General features: G+C 37.2%; 1 protein-coding gene across 2 annotated transcripts; it reads left to right on the top strand.

The window, feature by feature from the left end:
- Positions 1–712: 712 nt before the first annotated feature.
- LOC124638326 (growth arrest-specific protein 1-like) lies at positions 713–19,192 on the top strand. 2 transcript variants are annotated; one of them, XM_047175264.1, is made up of 3 exons: positions 713–1,175; positions 10,545–10,784; positions 15,418–19,192. In XM_047175264.1, exons 2-3 carry the CDS (start codon positions 10,548–10,550, stop codon positions 15,904–15,906), a joined length of 726 nt encoding a protein of 241 aa, XP_047031220.1. In that variant the 5' UTR covers positions 713–1,175; positions 10,545–10,547; the 3' UTR covers positions 15,907–19,192. The 2 variants fall into 2 exon arrangements, with proteins under 2 accessions (XP_047031220.1, XP_047031219.1); XM_047175263.1 differs by lacking the exon at positions 713–1,175 and adding an exon at positions 7,101–7,317.
- The last annotated feature ends 1,142 nt before the right edge of the window (positions 19,193–20,334 follow it).

Below are 20,334 nucleotides of genomic sequence, written 5' to 3'. Positions count from 1 at the left end.
AACTTTGGTGTGTAAACAGACAAAATCAATAGACTAATACTTACTGATATAAGCCGGCTCACCAAATCGTAATTACAGTTAATGTCTTACTAAAAGCATTCCAGAAGAAATTTCCGACACAGATTACAGCCACAATTATTTCATCCGAATCAACACGTAATCAGTTGTTTATAAAGCGACGCTGCAAGCATGAAATCACTCCGATACTCGAAGCCGACCCATAACAACTCAATCAACGCAATTTTAAAATAAACTTTTTTTTTATCCCGTACAAACACTGGCCGCCTTGAACAAAAAATATTCCCGGCGAAGGTCTTAATAATGACTTTCTCGAGAACTTGTTACATATGGACAATGTGTAGAGTCGTATGTACAGGTTTTCGAAACCAAGCGATTTTGAACCGTATGAATTGAATTAAAAGAAATATCTCAGGATTAAGATCTTAATAATACCTACTAAGTGAGACATCAAACTTTTTTTGTTCGAATCAACCGTGATATTTTATTTTAAATATGCAAAGAGGTGTTTTTTATTGATCTGCCATTCAGAATAATCACTTAGATTCGCTAGCTCCTGTTTCCAAGCGAGTGAATAACTTACGCTTGAGTCTTTTAACAAATAGATTTTATGAAAGCCTTTAATAATTCATCTTAATCCTACAGATCCGACAGAGCCGAAGACAGTTCATTCGGACTTGTCGGGTCGGTGCCAGTAGAATAAAAAAATAAAATAAAAATGCAACAAGTCTATTTCGTTCAGTGAGCGTTTATTCCGAAGAGACTTAAGAGGCTGGGAGTGGGGTCGGGAAGGGAAGAAGATATGAAGCTGTCATCTGGCGGTGTGGCGGGGCTCGGGCTCTAAACACAAGTAACACAACTCAATCGGAGGCGCGCGCGCGGCCCCTGCGAACGTACCCGCACGTATCCGGCCTCGCGCTCACCATAAACAGAACGCAAACAAATACAACAAGTTATCGTATAAACTCTAACTGAAAATCGGAGTTCGTAAATAAAACTTTACGTGGATATTCATGAATAAAGTGATGGTTATTAGTGACGTTGTTCAACAGTGATATTTTTGTGGGAGATCGTAAAAGTTTAACAAAAACAGGAGTTCTAAACTTTCCAATGAACACGAGCCATGTGACTACGGCGAGAGCGGCGAAGCAAGATTTGTACGTGCATTTATCTTATTTTAACTTTATTGTAACGTTTCTAATAATAGACTGGACGAAGGAATTCAGCTTGTTCACTTATTAGTTTTAAGACCTAGCTGGTGTTTGGGCTTCTAACAGTATCATCAGCTTCTGTAGCTAGTCTTAATTATTTACCAAAGAATTAATATCGGACATGAACCTAATAAATTTCAAGTATAGTCTATTTAAATAAGAACTAAAAAATCTTAACTAAATTTTGCGAGTTTCCAACGCAACAGTAACATGCCGTAAAATGGCCAATTGCGGCATTTAAAGATACCTAAACAACCAGTGAGATATGAATGAAGTCATATCACTACATTGTACACAAACTAAATGTAATGAATCGATTATTTACCGTAAGATTTAAGGTCACGCATGTCATGACTTATACAATGAATGCGGTACGTAACTCCAATAACAGGGATCGCAAGTTAATTCATCGCATAGTAAAACACATTTGCATATTCGTGATATTGCATATAAATAACTCAATTGGTCAAGTAAGTACTGGAGGCGAACAGTAGTGTCCTCGCCTTTCCCGTGTCCTTAGCTGTAGCGAACGTGTATTGAACTAATGAGATGGTCTATTAAATGTTTGACGTAAATATATCGCTCTACAAGTAGTTAAGCGAAGTTTTATGCGGAATTTGTGAGGACGGACATAGAATGGTAATGATACCGTCGCAACAAAGTTCTATTTTTGAAGTGGAATGGCAGAAATTAGCATTTTGAAATTGTATTCCAGACAGTTGGCTTCAACATTCACTTTTTCTTGCTGAAATGCATTAAAAGTTGCTCTATATAACAGTGGTCTTAACTCCAAATTAGCTTCAATTTGAAGTTTCGCCAATTTTATAATGGCGGTTAATAAGCAACTCATAAAGTTCTTCTAAATCCTGTCTGTTAACACTGAATGTGTCAGAGTGTCGCCGATGTATGAATTAGTCATTACATGTCAATTTTCTAATCTAGACGGACGCACGTTCCGCACATAAAATTGTATTCAGCGCCTAGATTGATTTATTGCCATCTGCCGTGCGCTGTCCATGGTTAATGTTTATATCTTCCCTTCTTACCTGTAAGGTACCTTCAAGGACAAAATAACAAACAACAAATGAGTTTTTTTTAACTTCAAAGCTCTACTGATAGATAAGGAACCACTCGTCTTTTGTTTTTGGAGTTGGTAACTATTAGTATGGTTTCCAAAGGATTGCAACATTTCGTTTTCTAGTTTTTCAGCTATTCCGACAAAGTATGTAATTAGGCGATAATTAGCCTGAAGAGTTTTCCAAGGAGCCGTGAAGTGGTTGTAAAACTTCAATAAGACGCAATTTGTAACGCAACACAAGTACAAGTGAGCAACTTAGACCCGTTTTAAATGTACAAAACACAAAATGTCAGAGCAAACTGTCGACATTTTAAAATGGCATTTTATTTAACGACCGAAACGTCTCGAGAGTTTCGCAGAACGAGTGGCGAGCGGAAAATTATGATAATTTCGTTTTTGGTATCCGACAATAGACGAATGCCAAATGTCGAAATAACTTAGGATAGCATAAATACGAGACTGTTGAAAGATCAAACAAATCGAACAGAATTAAAAGAAAAAGTAGAGTCGATTTGTCATTTTCAGAATTAGTCATTTGGAAAATCACAAATCGATAAGGTAGTAGGTACATACGATTTTCATCTAAATGAAAATTATATGATAGGTAGGTATATCAATGTCAATATAAGTGATGATATTTGTTTGCATTGATATTCAATCTCTATTCTACAGTAAATTGAATGAATCTAATCAGAGTCGGATGATTCTACGCCGAAAGCTGATATTTGCTAAGAACTTTGTTTTGCACCCGAGTGTACAAACAAAACAAATCAACCGGGAATTGTCGAGCTTTGAAAATGCTTTCTTCCAAAATGTTTATTTTGCTTTCACGAAGCGAGAAATTGGATAGCTTCAGCAGAGTCAGTTGTCTCTGAATTATGTTTACCTTTGTAATTAACAGTAGATGAGTATTCTTCAGGAATATTATGTTACCGAGCGTGCGTTATCTGGGATTGCCGGTTCACAATACGATTCTCCTCGCCTTGTTTGCATAAGCTTTATATGATTTGATAGTGACATGATATGACGTGAGCCAACACTTTAATGCACGTGATTGTATGAAAGTTATACGACCGTTTGTTTGTGTAAGGCTTTCTTTAATAGACGCCTGTAATAACTGAAGGAAATGAAAAAGTGCCCCCATATTTTATTAAGTGCTTCGTCAGTTTAAGTACCTATCACATAATTGGAATATATTTCGGTCATATTTGGGTTTGACCCTTAATAATGTTTTATATCAACGTCATTGTTCCCAAATTAAATTGTTCGAAAAATAACTTTATTAAATTTAAAAGAATAACAAAACGTTTACGAGGTGTCTTGTTGCGAAACGGTAACACGTCTGAGCGGTTACGACCGTTTTATCGGCTTCGTTACCAAAACCGATCGCGATATATTCAAACTTTGTTTTCGTTTTGGTCACGCGTGCGAATGATATCCGAACTTGATTTAGAACAACATTCATTTCGATGTTTAGAAACAAAAAATGTGGTCGACGCACTACTATTCTGACCCTTGCAGCTGCAAGCCACATGTCTTAATTTGTCTCCCAAACCGACCTTTTTAATGATTTATGACTGGGAACATGGCGTGTCCTTACATATGAACCCATGAATTTGTAGATTCCGGAGAAGACTTGAAACTGACTTTTCTATATTTAATTGTGTAGGTATGTGGCATCAGGAATCTTTGTTTGTCACTCAATTCTGTAGCAAGAGCTTGTATCCATTTATTGTAAGTATTATCTATCATTAGATGGCTCTGTTCAGTTCCCCTTTTCTCTAGCAACATTTATCGGGACATTTTAAATCTTTCTTTATTACTTTCCTACTTAGTTTGCAGAGGAAGGAACAATAAAACTGATCTCTTCTTAAGAAGCGAAATAGTAGCTAATGTGTTCTATTTGAACGCACAACTAGACAATTATAATAAAGTGTTAAGAGTTGCTACCTGCGGCCCTTTTGACTTGTCCTTTTTTACTTGCTACTGTTCATTTTTTTGATTTCTATTTTTACCTTGTCCTGTCGAGGAGATCAAGCGATGTTACCTGCGTGAAATAAGAATTAAGATGTTCCTTTATTGTTAAAGGTTATGCAAGTCAAGAAAATATTTTTTTACTACGATTAATGTCACGTTCACTGTTGAAACTTTTTTGATAATTCCATTTCAATGGGTGGTTGAAACTTTCAAGTATATGGTGCTTGATTCATTTTTCGTGGGACTGTTCTGCAAAAACAAAGCGCTCGAGTGGTGTTGAGCCGGACGTCCTTTGGATTGGAGCCAATCAGTTTGCTTCCGTTCGTGGAGTTACAAACAATATGAGTTTCTTCCAACTGATTCAATATTGGGGACATCGTGGGCTCTCTTAATTTAGGCCTTCGTTTTTGATGTATCCGTCCTGTTTTTATCCTAATGCCAGAAAGGTCTATAATTTTTTATATCTCATCTTAAACTATCAGAAATATTAAATTCACATGGCTTGAACCACCATATTTTTTCAATTACATATTCCGCAGGACAAGTGGCATTAATTTCAGGCACATTATCCTTTTGCAGTACCCACAATTTATTTAATTGTAAACAGCAACATTGACCCGGCTCATCGTGCATTCGCTCTTCAAATCCAATCCAGCATTAGCTCCTGAGTCATCAACCCCTCTAAGTAACAAATATATTCAGACGCAGCTTAGGATTACGCCTCGTTGAGAGCCCCATTGATTTGTATGATTTATTATACTGGTAACACGAGATTTGTGTGAAAGCAAACATCTTTAGTGTTGCCCGCATAATCTGCCACTTCGGAAAGCTGAAATAAGACTGCGTTAACAAAAGAAACCTTTTTGGTTCTAAAGATTTTAAAATATTTTAAAAGTTCGTTATTATTCATGGCTAGAAATACCTACATCTTCGACCTTACCAAGCAAGAAATAATTCGATGATAATTCAACTTTCCTAATAAATACCTAATATGCCTCAATTTAAGAAGCTTAATACATCATGTATAAATCAATTGACATTAAGTGCTATATTAATATCATTATCGCCAGCATTATACTGATTGTTATTAATAGTTTTCGTCAGTGGACTAGTAATTATTTTAATTGTATACGAGTGTAGGTTCATTGGACGTGTCCCCCAGTCTTCTATTTGTAGGTAATCAGTAGATCTGTAGTTTTGGCGAACATGAGTTCATTTCTATGTTAAAGACTTTATCAGAAATAGGTTCAGAAGTAGGACGTCCTACAATTAACTGTAATTATCCTGAAAAGGTTGGAACTAGTATGATTTTATACAATATTTTTTAAGTACATCATCTTCGCCAGTCGTCTCTACATGACTTAAAACCTGCTACTACTAAGAAAGTCATAAGATCATATGAATGCAGGGAAGTACTTAAAAATGCAATAAACATAGGTGCATCATGTTCTTGCATCTTGCATGCGTGTTCGCGCATCTCATATGTGTTGGTGTCTTGTTGCCAGGCGTTCTCTGAAATGGCTACCTAGTAGCATTTCACGAGAATTTACCTTGACTACTAAGAACTGCCGTTACCGATTATTAATTTGCAATATAAGATATTTTTGTAACGAATTTTGTGGATTAAACAATTTTGCACTTTTTTGCGTGAATGCAAGAGTTGCTATTCCGGTTTTCATTTTGAAGATTTTTCTGGCAGAGGAAGACAGATCTTTAGGCTAAATCAAATGCCGGTTAACATTTCTTTTTTTATTCAAACAACTCGTGTCGTAGAAGATCTGTAAAATGCGCAACATATTTTTATTGCTAGGCAATTAATCGAAATTCAGTTATTATCTATCAATTCGCAATATTTCTGAGTAATAGTTAAAAAGTGTTGGTATCTTCACATCCCTTATCTCCGAGGCCAACAATACGTTAATCGGGTGACAAACAATTAGTGATAACCTCATTAAAGTGTTGCCAAAGAGTATACAGAACTGTGACATTGGACGAACGCGCTGAATTTCAGATAACATTCATCTTTGCTTGGAGACTACGGAATAAATGATTATGCACGCCTTTCATGCTATTAACCTTCTGTATGTCGCTAAGTATTTTAGATAAAAAAGAAAATCAATTGTGTTTCGCGTATGTCTGCGCTCCGATATACAACGGTTAAAAAAAAAACTATTGTATCTAGATATAAAGTAGGAATACATTTTGAGTCTATTTCTATGTCTGTTGCCGGAAACCGACAGATTCAATAAGAATAGATCCTTGTTTAAATGTAGGCCAATACAGATTCTGAGAAGTACTCATTTTAATACACTACTGGCTACTAGCTTGTTCGTTCTGAAAATATAACGCGTACACATTACCAAAATGTTTAGTTGAAATATTTATGTGGTGGCAAAAACATAATTAGATTCGACATTACATTTTTCGCTGCGCAAGAAAATGAGAGCAGGTTTATTTTTTTCATTGCACTATATATTTTTAAAGGAACACTCCAAAGAGTTTAATTTCAAGTTTTAAAGTTGTCTCAAATCTGTTGTATAAGGAAACTGGTTAAATAAAAGAATAACGTCAACAATTGCACACAATCTCAACAAGCAATACCAAAGCGGATTGACACTTCAAGTGTCCTATTATTCATTGAAACATAATTTCTCGCGGGTCAATTAATAGGTCTAACAATATTGGTCGTTCTGATAACGCAATGCAGACATCGGAAACACCAGATAGCTTATCTAAATCACTTGTTTTCTTGTAATTAGTCCATTTTATAGTTACGCAAGTTTGTTTAGTTTGATTTAGTATTAATGGGACAAATAACGATAGTGAAGTGTTCAATTAATGTTGTAGTATTCAATTAGTTATTACGGAGGATGCACCGAGCCGGGTGTTGATTGATTTAATAATGAAATGATCGTAAAGTATTGTGTGATTTACAACTTGCTATCGCAGTTATTATACGGTTAATACGATTCTATAAATAGGTTTTTATGCTCATCAACGCCTTCAAAATGTATTTGCGGAGTATGAATGCAAGTGAGTAAACAAATGTTTTAGCGCGGTGGAAAAATTATATCACGATTTTTGGAGATGCCTCTTTTTCATTGCAAAAAAGTTGTATGTTGTACATTTTCCATAATATATTATAAGACTAGGTGTTTGGTCTTTGTATTTGATATGACAACAATGTACGTAGGTATTACGTTTGTGTACCAACGTCTATCTATCTGCAATGAGATTATTTAAATGGGTGCGGAAAATCTGGTTTCAGAAACATTACTTGTCCAATTGAACCATAACCACCTTTATCTCTTCAATCAGTATTTGTTCAAATAAACTCGGAGTATAATTCAATACCAGCTGTACAAGTTTTAGAAAGCGGTTTAATACGATCATTTATATTCGAAGTTTAATGTGTCGTGAGACGACTTTATACTTCTATAGCCGACTCCATAAAAACGTGGATCGTAAATCAGCACTACAGACATTTGTTAAGAGGAATATACTCCGCATCATTAGTTATAGTGTAAGAGATAATAAATCAATCGTATGTACCTACTTAACATCTACCGGTAAAGTATGGTGTCTGACTGTCTGTTGAACTTGGAAGCCTGGCTGATAGTGCTGGGGATTCCGGAAGCTGCATTATTACTTTAATAGTTTTGGCCTTTGCCTTAACTTATATACATAAGTATAGCCTGGATTCAAATGTTTAGTACCCAATATCTCTGCGTCTTGGCTATGTAAGTGACTTCTAGGGAAAAGTTGTACTGAGCAGGACCAAATAGGTTTTTAACAGGCCATAAATAGAGTTGACAGAACGTACACGAGCCGAAGTTATAGCCTAGTAAAGGTAATACCACTGCACTTGCAGAAAATACAGGCCTTAATCTGTCAGATAGAATGTTTACTGCTCAAACGACGCAAAAATGGTCTGGTCTGTTTGCATAACAAAATTAGCGCTTTATGGAATTCCTCGTAAACTGGTATTGGAAGCATGGTCTGTGAACATGTTCGGTAGCTATTTGTCCTCGTAGTTGGCGCCTAACGACATGCAATAATGAGCTGAGCGGGAACACGACTTGTTTGTGTTTCTGGTTAGAGCGCGCAGCCGCAGCCGCACTATATCATGCTACGTTTATGCTAAAACGTCTTAGAACGTACTTTAACATTAGTTATGTTTGATTTAGGATTTTATAATAGTGTGTGTTTTGAACGCTGCGGAAAATTGTGCAGTATTTTCAGAAGTCTTGAGTCTTTTTTCTGTTACCTACTTCAACTTGTAGTTGAAAACATAGACGGTCCAATAGTCTTTCCTATTTGTAGTCTTCAAAGGCCTGGTTGAAATCCAAGCTATGTTGTATGGTTGTAGAGCGATGGTGAAACATTTTTCAAGTGTGTCGCTATGCCGGTCAGGCTTGTGTGCAGGCAATTACTAACGCTTTTCACACCTGCCCGCTAACCGCTCGCCGTTTGGATTACGACTGTTGAAATGTCGCAGCGATGCCTTTCTCGGATTTTGATTTAGATAATGTTTACCACGGCTCCGGGTATGGTGCCAAAGATATTGTGTTGGGTTAGTCGTCACGACCGTCAGCTACACGACTCCGTTTGTGTAATATTGACGTTTGATTTTATCTCACCGTGGCCGGTCCATTAGTCCTCGTCATCTCACGTACACAATCTCTTACCTAGAATTGACCTGGGTTTGGAATGCGCCTTCTAGTGCCAACTGCACGAATCACGTACTATAATGATACTATTATGGCAACGACACTTTCATACTGGTCTCCGGCCGAGCGAGTTTGAGCCGTTGCATAAACATTGACACAATGAAATAGTGTGATACGAAAAGTTTACGACCGACTTGGATTCATGCTGCGCCAAGAATACGTGATCATACAAAAGAATAACTTCAGAGAATCGTGGGCAGAAGAAATATTGTTTTAATTAGACGTAGTCAGATGCGCCCCAACACAAAAAATACATAGTAAGCACTAGTCAAATATTGGAGTTGATTGTAATTCTATTATGTAATTGAATTACTAAAGCAAACAGCTCACGTAGGACGCGCTGCTTATCTGTAGCCATTGCGGCGTAGTCTTTATTAGTATGCAAATAAGGGTTATGTTTGAATGCAGGTAACAATTGTTATTGTAATGTTACACTGGCTCCTGCGCCGTGAGTGGTGGACATCTTAAGTTGTCAGTTTGTTTTCTTTTTGCATTGGGGACTCTTCGGCGTACGACGTTAGGGCTGCCACAAAGACCCTTTTTATTTAGGTATTGGTGGATCATATTCAGAACTTTAATCTTATTCCATGTCAGTTTAATGGTTTTGAAGAAGATAGTGATTTATGGGGAAAATTCTGGTCTGCACGTCAAATTAAAACTCGTTAGCAGTAGTAAATAGGAATAAACTTTGAAGAAGAACCGAAGAGTTTCTTCAAACATTATCACATTTCGTGTGGCCTCGTTCTCTTGCCTATAGCAAAACAATATTATTTCGATATAGAACCGACACTAGACGAACTCACAACAGCCAACCCTATCCCAATGTTACGGTAAACGTGTAAGTTAGTAGCGAGTGACGAGTGGACGTGACGTGATTTTGTTTGTTTACGAAGCGGCCGGCCTCCTTCCGAGAACAAGACCAAGTAAGCGAGAGTTGCCGAGAGATGCCGAGGGTTGCCGAGAGATGCCGAAATATGCTGACACATGCAGCCCGTACAAACAATTTCACGTACAGCTTCATTATCGATACATTGTAGTCGATACTTTGTAAAGCGGAATTTGCATTTTCACTGCGACTTGACCAATGGGCAAACTTATATTTTTTTGTTTTATTGTACGCAATGAAGTCGTTTGCGCAATGAACTTGTGTAACTGTCCTCTCTGACTGGCAGTTACCATACAAAAAATACAATCAGTCTGTTATGGCAGTTTAACTTTTCGAAAACCAGGTCATAATTTGACTCCAGAGATTCTGGGTCTACGTCAACCATTAGCTCTACATTTACCATTATAAAAAAAAATCTTAAAGCAATACTTCATAGGGCTTACATACAGGGTCTATTGTTAGTGCACAAACACCCTTAGGTATTAGTCGATCTTATAGATCTTTCGAACCCAGATCCAATCCAAATTCGCCAAACTTCAACCGTATCATAAATTCCAAGAATCTTGTAGACAATCCTCTTTATACAACCTTTTCTTCACAACCAGATCAAAATCCACATGTTCTAAATTTAAAATGTCTTCCAGGTGATGTGGCTGCTAGCGGCACTCCTGGCCGCGTGTGCTGCGGTCGGCAGCACGATGTCTTGCAACGAGGCGCGAACACGCTGCGCCTACCGCACGGGCTGCGGCGCGGCGCTCGGCAACTACATGATGATGTGTGAAGCAGTACTCTCTGAACCCTCGGCTTCGAGCTCCTGTCCTAGGGAGTGTGGGAACGCCCTTATTGCCTTGACTTCCACTGAAGAGGGGAAGGAGCTTATGAATGTAAGTTTGGTTTGATCTTGTCAAATAGTTTGTGCAATGTCAGAAGTGTATGATGTTTGCCAGAATAAACGAAATCGGATTTTGCTCAAAGACTCTTCAAAATTCTAAACAAAAAGATCACTGATACAATTTGAAGAATCGCTTCTGTAATTTCATGAGTGTTATAAAAATAATATTCAGAATGTTTAATACTGGTATTCATTTACAAAACAAGATATATATTACATCTTAAGAAAATTGGATTAACAAGAGATTCCTCGAGATTGTTGGCGGATGTCCAACATTAACATTGTAGGATTTAACGATTATGTAGTGACAAGTTAGCTGTCCGGCGGATGTAAACATACTATTATTATAAGCTTGAACATCAAGATTAGGAAGTTATATGCCTTGGAGAGGCTCTCAAGTCTCATTCACAATATTTATGACGAAGTACGGATTACGAAGGTGAAAATTCAATGATGTCAAAAATTATGGTTATTTCCAAGTGATCCAAAGTTTGGTTCCATTTTATTGTGCATTTGAATGGTTTACATACTTTGAGCTCTTTAAGAAATTGAAAAAAGTACTTCGCCTAAACTTACAATAACGTAATATGCCTAATAAGGAAATAGTTGTCCATGCTGATATTGCACGTGAATATGTTCAGCTATTTGCGAACTAATAATATTCTTGAAATGTATCCGAGGCTATGGCTTCATTCACTGCGCCTAGTAATGGACCATTGTTTCGAAGAATATCTTTATCTACGCGTTGCACTGAAAATGTATTAGAAGGTGAACTAATATCATTCTGTATTGCAAGTGAAAATGGTATTTTGACATTTTATTTTCTAAACCATCATCAGTAGAACTTTATGACATTTCATCATATCATATTCCATCATTGCTTTTAGTTCGCTAGATAGAAGCATAAATGTCTTCAACTTATAACGTGTTATGCCCTCTACTTAAAGTTGAACTCTTCACCATCAAGCCTATTTATTAAGCCCTATCATCTAAACGAGCACTTGTAGACTCCAATCATCATCTATTTATAAACTGCGGTGTGAATCCATTCAGATTGATTATTCAAAGTTCAGACTTGTCACAATTACTCCTCATAACAGCTGTTTACAGCTTACGCCTCACTCAATTGGGTATACGACCAGTAAGTTATAACCTTTAGTTCGTAAAGTAAATTGGGGATGCCGAGGTCTTGCTTACTTGGTTATGTAAAGGTGCATGTAGCAGACGCCCCGCAATAAAATCTAATTTAGACGTTGTGGGCAGATTTGTCCGACACGAAGGAACGTCGAGGGTCGCGGTTGACGACCTCGTTGGACTAACTTGGTACCTAGCATGTTGTGCGCTAGCCTCGTCCGTCAAACAAGCATGATTGTGTTGTGTACATGTTGCTATTTCATGCTTAATCTTATGGGATTGTTTAACACCATGCTTAACATTATTGTTTTCTGTCAACAGTTTTAGTATGAAATTATTAGGATTTGGAACTTTTAAAAACATGTTCCTTTGAATTAAGATTTATTTAACATTGACCGGATTAAATGAATTATTCACTACCATTTTAGCATGCAGTGTTTTGTTCACATCTCCACTTTTCGGGCTATAAAGATTTCATGAATCTAAATTGGGAAGAAAAGCGAGAAGAATGCGAGCGAATCACTTCACGTGTTTGTCGCACGTGATTAACGGAGTTTGGCTTTGTTATTGTTTCCATGAGCTTTATTGATTGTTTGTATACCTACCTACTAGACTTGAGGAGCGATGCGTAGTTGTTTGTAGCAACGCTTGTTGCACCTTCTTTGTTATCGTAGAAATCACGTAAAAACTATGATCATTGCTTTCTCATATTTATAGGTAGGTACAGATGCATGATAGGAAAAGTAAAGGAAACTCTACAAATGTAGGTAAAACATCTCAAGTAAATGGAAATGTTATCTATCTTTGATTTTAAAAACAACTCTCATTATAGTCTGTTTTTTAATCTCGTAGACTAAATTGACACTTGCAAAATGTCAACCTTCCAAATAATTTTGCTAGCTCTGTGGTGCAGTGTTGTACTTACGATACCGGTACGTTGAATCGTAACTTTTTACAATAAGTCATCCTGAAATAATGGGCTTATCCTTGATGATTACGCATGGCTTTGCGTGGTCAGATATCCCTGGCAGTTTGTAGCACGTCGTACAGCCATGTGTACGTACGTGAATTTTAAATATAAAACTTTGAATGAATATTAAATTCGTCTATTATAGATAAAAAGTTACGATTCAACGAACCGGTATCGTAAGTACAACACTGCACCACAGAGCTAGCAAAATTATTAGAAAGTTTGACATTTTGCAAGTGTCAATTTAGTCTACGAGATTAAAAAACAGACTATAGTATTGGTATCAAAATGCTATTCCGGTGTGTGCATCGATGTTGTTCCGTCGTGTATCGTAGGCGGCCCAACATGGTTCTGTTTATGCACAATTTTGATCTTTCTATTAACACGTGACGGCTACATGTGGTCTCAAGTGGTGCTAATGCATACGAGCTTGGACACAGGCGTTCGTGTGGCTTGCAGTTGATATTTCTGTAAAGAGCTGTGGATATGTCGTCTAAATATACGATGAGAATACTTGAATTGGTTGAAAAGCTTACATAGTCCCTACTCTAAAGTTTTTTAGCGGTCATAAAAAACGTAAATTTCATATTTATGGGACTGCAAAATTTCAAAAAGTTATAAATATAAAGTGAAAATACATAAATTAGAAGTAACATAGTACAGTTACAAAAGGACTGAAACGTCCTACACCCAATTAAATATTTTTATTGACACAAACTGCACGTTATCGTAATTTACCGGCTGTAAAACGATTTTCAGGCAATCAGCCGACTGCCAGCAAATTATCTGTGTAATAGTTTTATTATGAGCACACAGTTTTTTAAATCTTTATTATCTCTACTTTGTTTAGTGTTACAATGTAAATAAGTTGTTAACCACTTGATTGCATAGTACTGCTAATTTCCGTCCGGTAGTAATTTAAAGAATAAGGAGCGGAAATTGAATCGTATTTGCTTATTTTTTCCTAGAAATACACAAAAACAACTTGTAATCTTTTAATATCCTAATAACGAAGTTAATTGCAAAGGTCGAATGAACACATTTTTACCATCAATAAAATAAATATAAACTTTCCAAGCTACATTTGACAGCAGCACTTTGCGCTAAATATTTCTGTCATCGTAGTAATGAAATTGTATCAGTATTGGCAGTTGTATCAACAAAGGGCCTTCCTATCCGATGCCTCGGACCCCCCAGCGGCGCAGGTGCTCACCTCGCACTAAATTACAGAAAACATTACACCATATTCGAATTTCTTTGCATCTTGCACACTTGTAATTTAACGATTTTTAAGGACTGCTTTCGTACTATCGATTTAAATATCCATTAATTTTTGCCTTTACGTAAAGCAGGTGCGCTTTTGTACGCATTATCGTTTACATTATTCCGTACATGGTTAGTGTACACTACACGCATAGATAAGGCAGCAGTTTGAACTCAAACCGGTCAAACCTTTAATTATATCGTAGTAGCGAGTGTGATTACGAGTACTACGTTGGGCAATGTATATCGAAAGGCAGAGCAAAGGAGCGGCCGCGTTCAGCCTTGAGATTTGACGTCTTGATCGGGACCTACCGCAGCGTCGACTCTTGCGCAGGTGTTGCCTTCTCACAAAAACTAAGCGTAAGACGGGCGGCCGTGTCTTCATTAATCCGAGCTAGATATCCGGTAAATTGACCTTAAATTTGAGAGCGTAACCGATTGTTGCATCTTAACGAAGCAACTGCCAATTTCCGAGGTCGTTCCGCGTCGTTCCGAGCGAGACTGCAATTTTATACGGTATTAGCCATTCATGAGTGCATTCTTATGTGTTCTGTGATCCTCCGTTTGCCGTTGTAAATTGTCGTGTTAATGCAGGTCATTAAGGCGTATGGCCGTTTGTTTTTAAAGCATCAGATAATCTTCTTCATCTTAATGATTTCATTGAGCTTATGATAATGAGTGATCTTTTAAACTGAATTTAATGTTATTGTACTCGTGAGCGTGTCTTTATAAATTTCTTAAATCACGCCATGTTTTGATAGTGGATAGATTCCGGAATACATATTTGGTGTCATAAACTGTAGTTTACGTTCGTTGAATGTTATTATTATGCGCCATGGACCGCGACGATTTACGAGTTTCCCTAAAACTTTATTACATTGAATTATTAATAGATTTCTCGTGTATCACGTGTTCTTTTATAGTCTTGAATGCAGTTTGTGGATAGAGAGCGTTGGATATAGTCATGTAGGTTGGATTGTTTGATAAGAAACGCCTACTTCATATTGTATCAACACCGGTCTGATATACCATAGTAAGATGCACCTAAATTAAAAAGTACACGGTTATTACATTTCTAAAAAGGAAAAACTGATGGCAGTAATGACAGACGTTAACTTTACAATAGGTAGTTATATTTATTACGGCCATAAATTGTTTTACTTCAATAGGATATTTTCATTTTTGTTTCTCTTATCAAGTTTACACTATCAATCATTGAAAAACAGAAATATCTTTAAAACGATTTCTTTTGTTGCAGTGTGAATGTGAAGACGAATACTGTTTGGAGGCAAAACAACGCATCGACATCTGTCGACCTCAAGTGATGAAGGGGGCAGCCAACGCGACTTCTTCATGTAGCCTGTCCCAGCTCATCTGCCTCGCCGACGCACAGTGCGCCACAGCACTGCAGTACTACCACCGACTCTGCCGGTCCATGTTCCGAGGCAGAAAGTGCTCCAACAAGTGCCTAAACTCCATAGAAATCTTAAGAAAGCAGGAGAAAGCCGCAGCGTTAACAGCCTGCCAATGCGACGGCAACGATTACGATTGTCCAAGAATGCAGAACAATCTAGCGAGGCTATGCTACCATAAGATGAAGAACCATACAAAGAACCATGATAGACATGGGGAGAAACATAAGAAGCCCCCTGTAGAGGAAGTAGTGCAAGTCAGTGCCGCGAACTTTGTGCGAGTGTCCGCGCTCATTGCGCTCATATGCGTGTCCAGTTACACCTTCATTACGTGATACATGGTGAAGTACTTCTAATAGCTGAAAGTGTACAATACGAACATTATAATAAGGACACTGCCATAGAAGAGACTATACGTTAGATAAATTCTGTAGTGTTTCTAGATAGAAATAATTTAAGCTAAGGCGTTGAAGTACAATACAATTTAGTGTACATTTGTAAAAACAGTATTAGTTAGTTTAAGGCTATCGTGAGGGAATCAAGGGTAATTATGTAGATTGTTGTTTATATTTTAACTATTGGCTTAATATGAGAGTGGATGTGTCGCCGCCCACGGGCTGCGCAGGCGTCGCTATAAATACGGCGGCGCCGGTGGTCCGGTGACAAATGCTGGTCTGTTCCCGATGTAGCACCACGCCGATTGATCTAACGACTGTTCCGGTAACACCATCATCCTCACATATTTACGTCAAAGAGAAACTCTTGTGTCTCTCTCTTTGTCGACAGATGTGAAGAGGATAGTGTCAGCTGAGCCGAGCATGAGATGTGTAGTATGGATTAGGGAAGTGGCTGATATAATGACACAGTCGCGGCTAAATCCGTTAGGCGGCACTAATCGTTCCCACTGATGTAGGGCGTTGGTTAACGTTTTACAAATATGCGGTATGGGATGCCAGATTTTTTTCAGAACGTCTTTTGATACTTTTCTTTGACATCCGTTTTATTTTTTAAGTGGGAGTGTGCTTTTGAGAGATGAATGTCAGTTCTAGTGTGAGAAATTAGAGGGGTATGTCAGTAATGATTGAATGAGTTGTCGATCTATTTCTAGGTTCGTAGGGAGCAAGATCAGTCATTTATTGTCGTGCAACATTCGTCATTACAAAATCGGTTTTATTACATCGTTCACCAAAATTGCAGTACATACTCAAACATGTTTTTTCCTCGTTCAATTCTCACATTAAACGAAGATTGAGATATCTGTCTTACCGCGAAATCGTTGATTTTTTTCGAAGTATCTCATTTAAAATGTTAAGAGCGTACTTACATGGGCTCGTAAAGTAGTACCAAGGCAAACGAATGTGCGTATTGTTGGTACGTTTCTCAGTAACGTGCGTCTGCTCAGTAATGAAGAAGAACCGGTCCCGTAACAGGCTACATGAGATCAAATCAGAGCAACGTGAATGAAATAGCTTTATGGGTTTTAGGAGGAAAATTTTAACCATAAAATACTTAAAGCAGATAAAAAAATGTAACTTCTGCTTTTTGTGAGAAGGTCTACAATTTTTTTATTATATACGAAGCAGTTAAAAAAACTTTTACTTTTTATCAACCGGTCTTTAAGACTTCTAGGAATTGCCTCTATCAGAAGTAGCCTTTGAACTTTATTAAAATAAATTCGTAACTGCAAAAAATATAGACTTGCAGCTGACCCCGATTTTTTAAGTGTCAGTCATTGCATTACTCATGTCCTATCAAATTAGTGCAAATGTCTTGTTGGCTCTTGTTCTAAAAATTTTATATTCTTTTTCCTGTAAAATTCCGACTGTCGAATTCAATTTCTTTTTTTCGTTGCGAACTATGTAAGTCGGCCTTTGAACTATTGTTTTCAATTCAATGTAAATTCCCATAAACTTGAAATAAAATCCTCCATACCCAATACAGGTATTAAAATCCCATAAAATATTTTCCCATACCACTTTATTCCAACAAACCGCAACATATAATCTTAATAAGATGCGTATGCGACAGCTGCGTATCGGCCATCAAGTGCGCAGTTTGCATAGAGCATCTAAGGCAGTTCTGCGCGGGCGCAGTGACGTCACGACTTGCCCATATATCTCCTCACACAAGTGACATGTAACTTTGTATGCATCCCGCAGACGTCAAAGTAGTGTCTCGTCACCCGAATCATGTTCTAATGTTTAATGCAACAGTTGTTTCTGAGCAGAATACTAATCGGTCCTGATCTTAATGTTGATTTTAACTTCGTTAGGCTTAGGCTCCGCTGAGGCGGAGACGAGCGGAGCGGAGAGGAGACGTGTGAGGATCGACCAATCATATTACATGAAATCCACATCGCGTCTTCGCTCCGCTTCAATGGAAACAGTCAAGCGGAGACGAGCGGAGCGGAGAGAAGACGTGTGGGGATCGACCAATCATATTACATTGAATCCACATCGCGTCTGCGCTCCGCTTCAATGGCAACAGTCAAGCGGAGAAAAGCGGAGCGGAGAGAAGACATGTGGGGATCGACCAATCATATTACATAAAATCCACATCTCGTCTCCGCTCCGCTTCAATGCCGATGGAAATAGTCAAGCGCTCCGCTCGTCTCCGCCTCAGTGGAATCACGTACCTCTTTTCACAGCTCTGCTCCTCTAAGCTCTGCTCGTCTCCGCCTCAGTGGAGCCGCAGCCTAAGTCCGTACCTAGTTTACTTACCTTCGAGAAATCGTTCATACATATGTTTGTAGATTGTTCTTGTAAACGTTTACATGGCTTTGTTAGTAATTGAGTAACAAGGCATTGCAAATTTGCGAAGTATGACTTGCCAGTTTAATTATTTGCGTTAGTTGTTTGCATATTTTGTGTCAACATATGATCATGTGCTGTTCTTAGGGTTTTGTAGATTACAGTTTTTCTTTGCTTTAATTGCAACCATTCATCAGTTGTCTTGTGTATATCTACATGGTCAAATAATAAGGTTTTACAAAAAAATGTGTCCTACAAAATGGTCATTGTTTGGAAATTCCGTAATCGTTTGTAATAATTTAACTTACTTAATTTATAATTCACATCAGTATAGAATATACCTCAGATATACATGTTTGTATGTGTTCATTAGCCTGTTATTATTATATGCTTGTGTGTGTGACTTCGTATGTGTTTCATTCTGAGTGTAAAGTTCAAGAGCTTGTTCTACAAACGCTATTTTTTATTTAATTTTAATTTTCAATTGATTTGTTTTAGCCCAGCATTTGATATTTGCGCACAATTTTCCAGTTTTTCTTTAGAAATAAGTAGGTAAATAATTACTTATAATAGGTTTTACTGTAAGAGAAGAAACTCATTAACCACAGTTTACCAAAGTGAGATTATTAGACTTAGTACAAGAATTGTAAATAGCTTTAGTTCATAACTTAGTCTTAGTGTATTGCATTGTTTTAATAACTATGGAAATTCGTACAAAGTATTTTAGAATAAAAACGAATAATTTATTGAATTACATAAAAAAATCTTAGTTAATAAGTATTGTTGTATTTTGTTTCGTTTTGTACAATTATTTTAAGGATTTTAATTGTATTTATTTTACAAAATTGCAATAAATTGTCTGTTTTCTAAACTTTGTTTTCTTTAAAGAATAAGCACTCACCTACTGTCCCATAAGTTCCCGATAATATTCCAACGAGTAATTTAGTGCACCTAGGGGTTAAAAAGCTAAAATATACGGCTACGGAAAATAAAATTTAAGGCTGAAAGAAAGAAAATTTATATTTCTCTAGACTAGACCGTAGCAGTTCTGTAGTTAGTAGTTGACCGATTTCAGGTCCAGTTGACAGTTACTGCAACAACATTTTCTCTAGAAAACTTACAGCTGTCAACTACAAAACACAGTTGGTATAAATACCCCTATAACTTACATTAGATATAATGCCAACAAGCCAGTTTGTAGTAACTCCGTTAGCATTAGCAGCCCTTATACGATACTACTGTAACGTAACTATAGTTCGGCCATTCAGAGAATGCGTTCCTGACACGTCGCGATTGAACTGACGACGTAACTTTGCAATGGCGTTGCAGTTACGATAAAAATATTTTTGCTGGTTGTTTACCGTTTTAACAATTGAGGAGCATTAAAACAACATTATTATATCAATAATCAATGAATGTAGTTACGTCGTCAGTTCAATCGCGACGTGTCAGGAACGCATTCTCTGAATGGCCGAACTATAAGTACTACTACTTGCTACTAAGTACAGCTAACCTGGGCAGATGTTGCTTTCTATCTATGTACTTGACAACATGTTTACACTGCGGGTCAAAAGAAACGGTGTCGGCATTATCTACATTGTATCACTGTATGTAAGTACTTGAATGGAAAACAGATTCTTTCGGCATATATTCCCAAATAATAATATAGGCTATGCGTGCAGCTGGTCTAATCGGAACAAATATTTAATTTGATTTAGTCAATAGCTGGTGAGTCCTAAGAAATAATTTAATTATTTGTCACCTAGCTTTAAGACAAGGTAAAGGATTAGTACTTAAAGCCTGATCTAAATCCGTGAAAAACAGGAAAATCCAAATGATAATTTCCCATTTAGTAAATGGAGGCTTATGTGTACTATATCGCGTAGTATTGCTACGGTAAGAGGCTCCTTAGGAAATATTAGTTTAATCAGAAATAAAACCTCGAAGCTTATAGATACAAAAATATAATCAAAAAATAAGTAAATAATAACAATACCTAGTACCTAGTGGTAG

Source organism: Helicoverpa zea, chromosome 17 (genome assembly GCF_022581195.2).
Source record: "Helicoverpa zea isolate HzStark_Cry1AcR chromosome 17, ilHelZeax1.1, whole genome shotgun sequence".
NCBI lineage: Eukaryota > Metazoa > Arthropoda > Insecta > Lepidoptera > Noctuidae > Helicoverpa > Helicoverpa zea.
The sequence above is the reverse complement of the archived record's forward strand: the minus strand, read 5'-3'. Positions and strand labels throughout refer to the sequence as shown.

Excerpts from the sequence above, each read along its gene's own strand:
- LOC124638326 (XM_047175263.1), top strand. Across the intron at positions 10,785-15,417 it reads AGGGGAAGGAGCTTATGAAT|TGTGAATGTGAAGACGAATA; the intron begins GTAAGTTTGGTT and ends CTTTTGTTGCAG.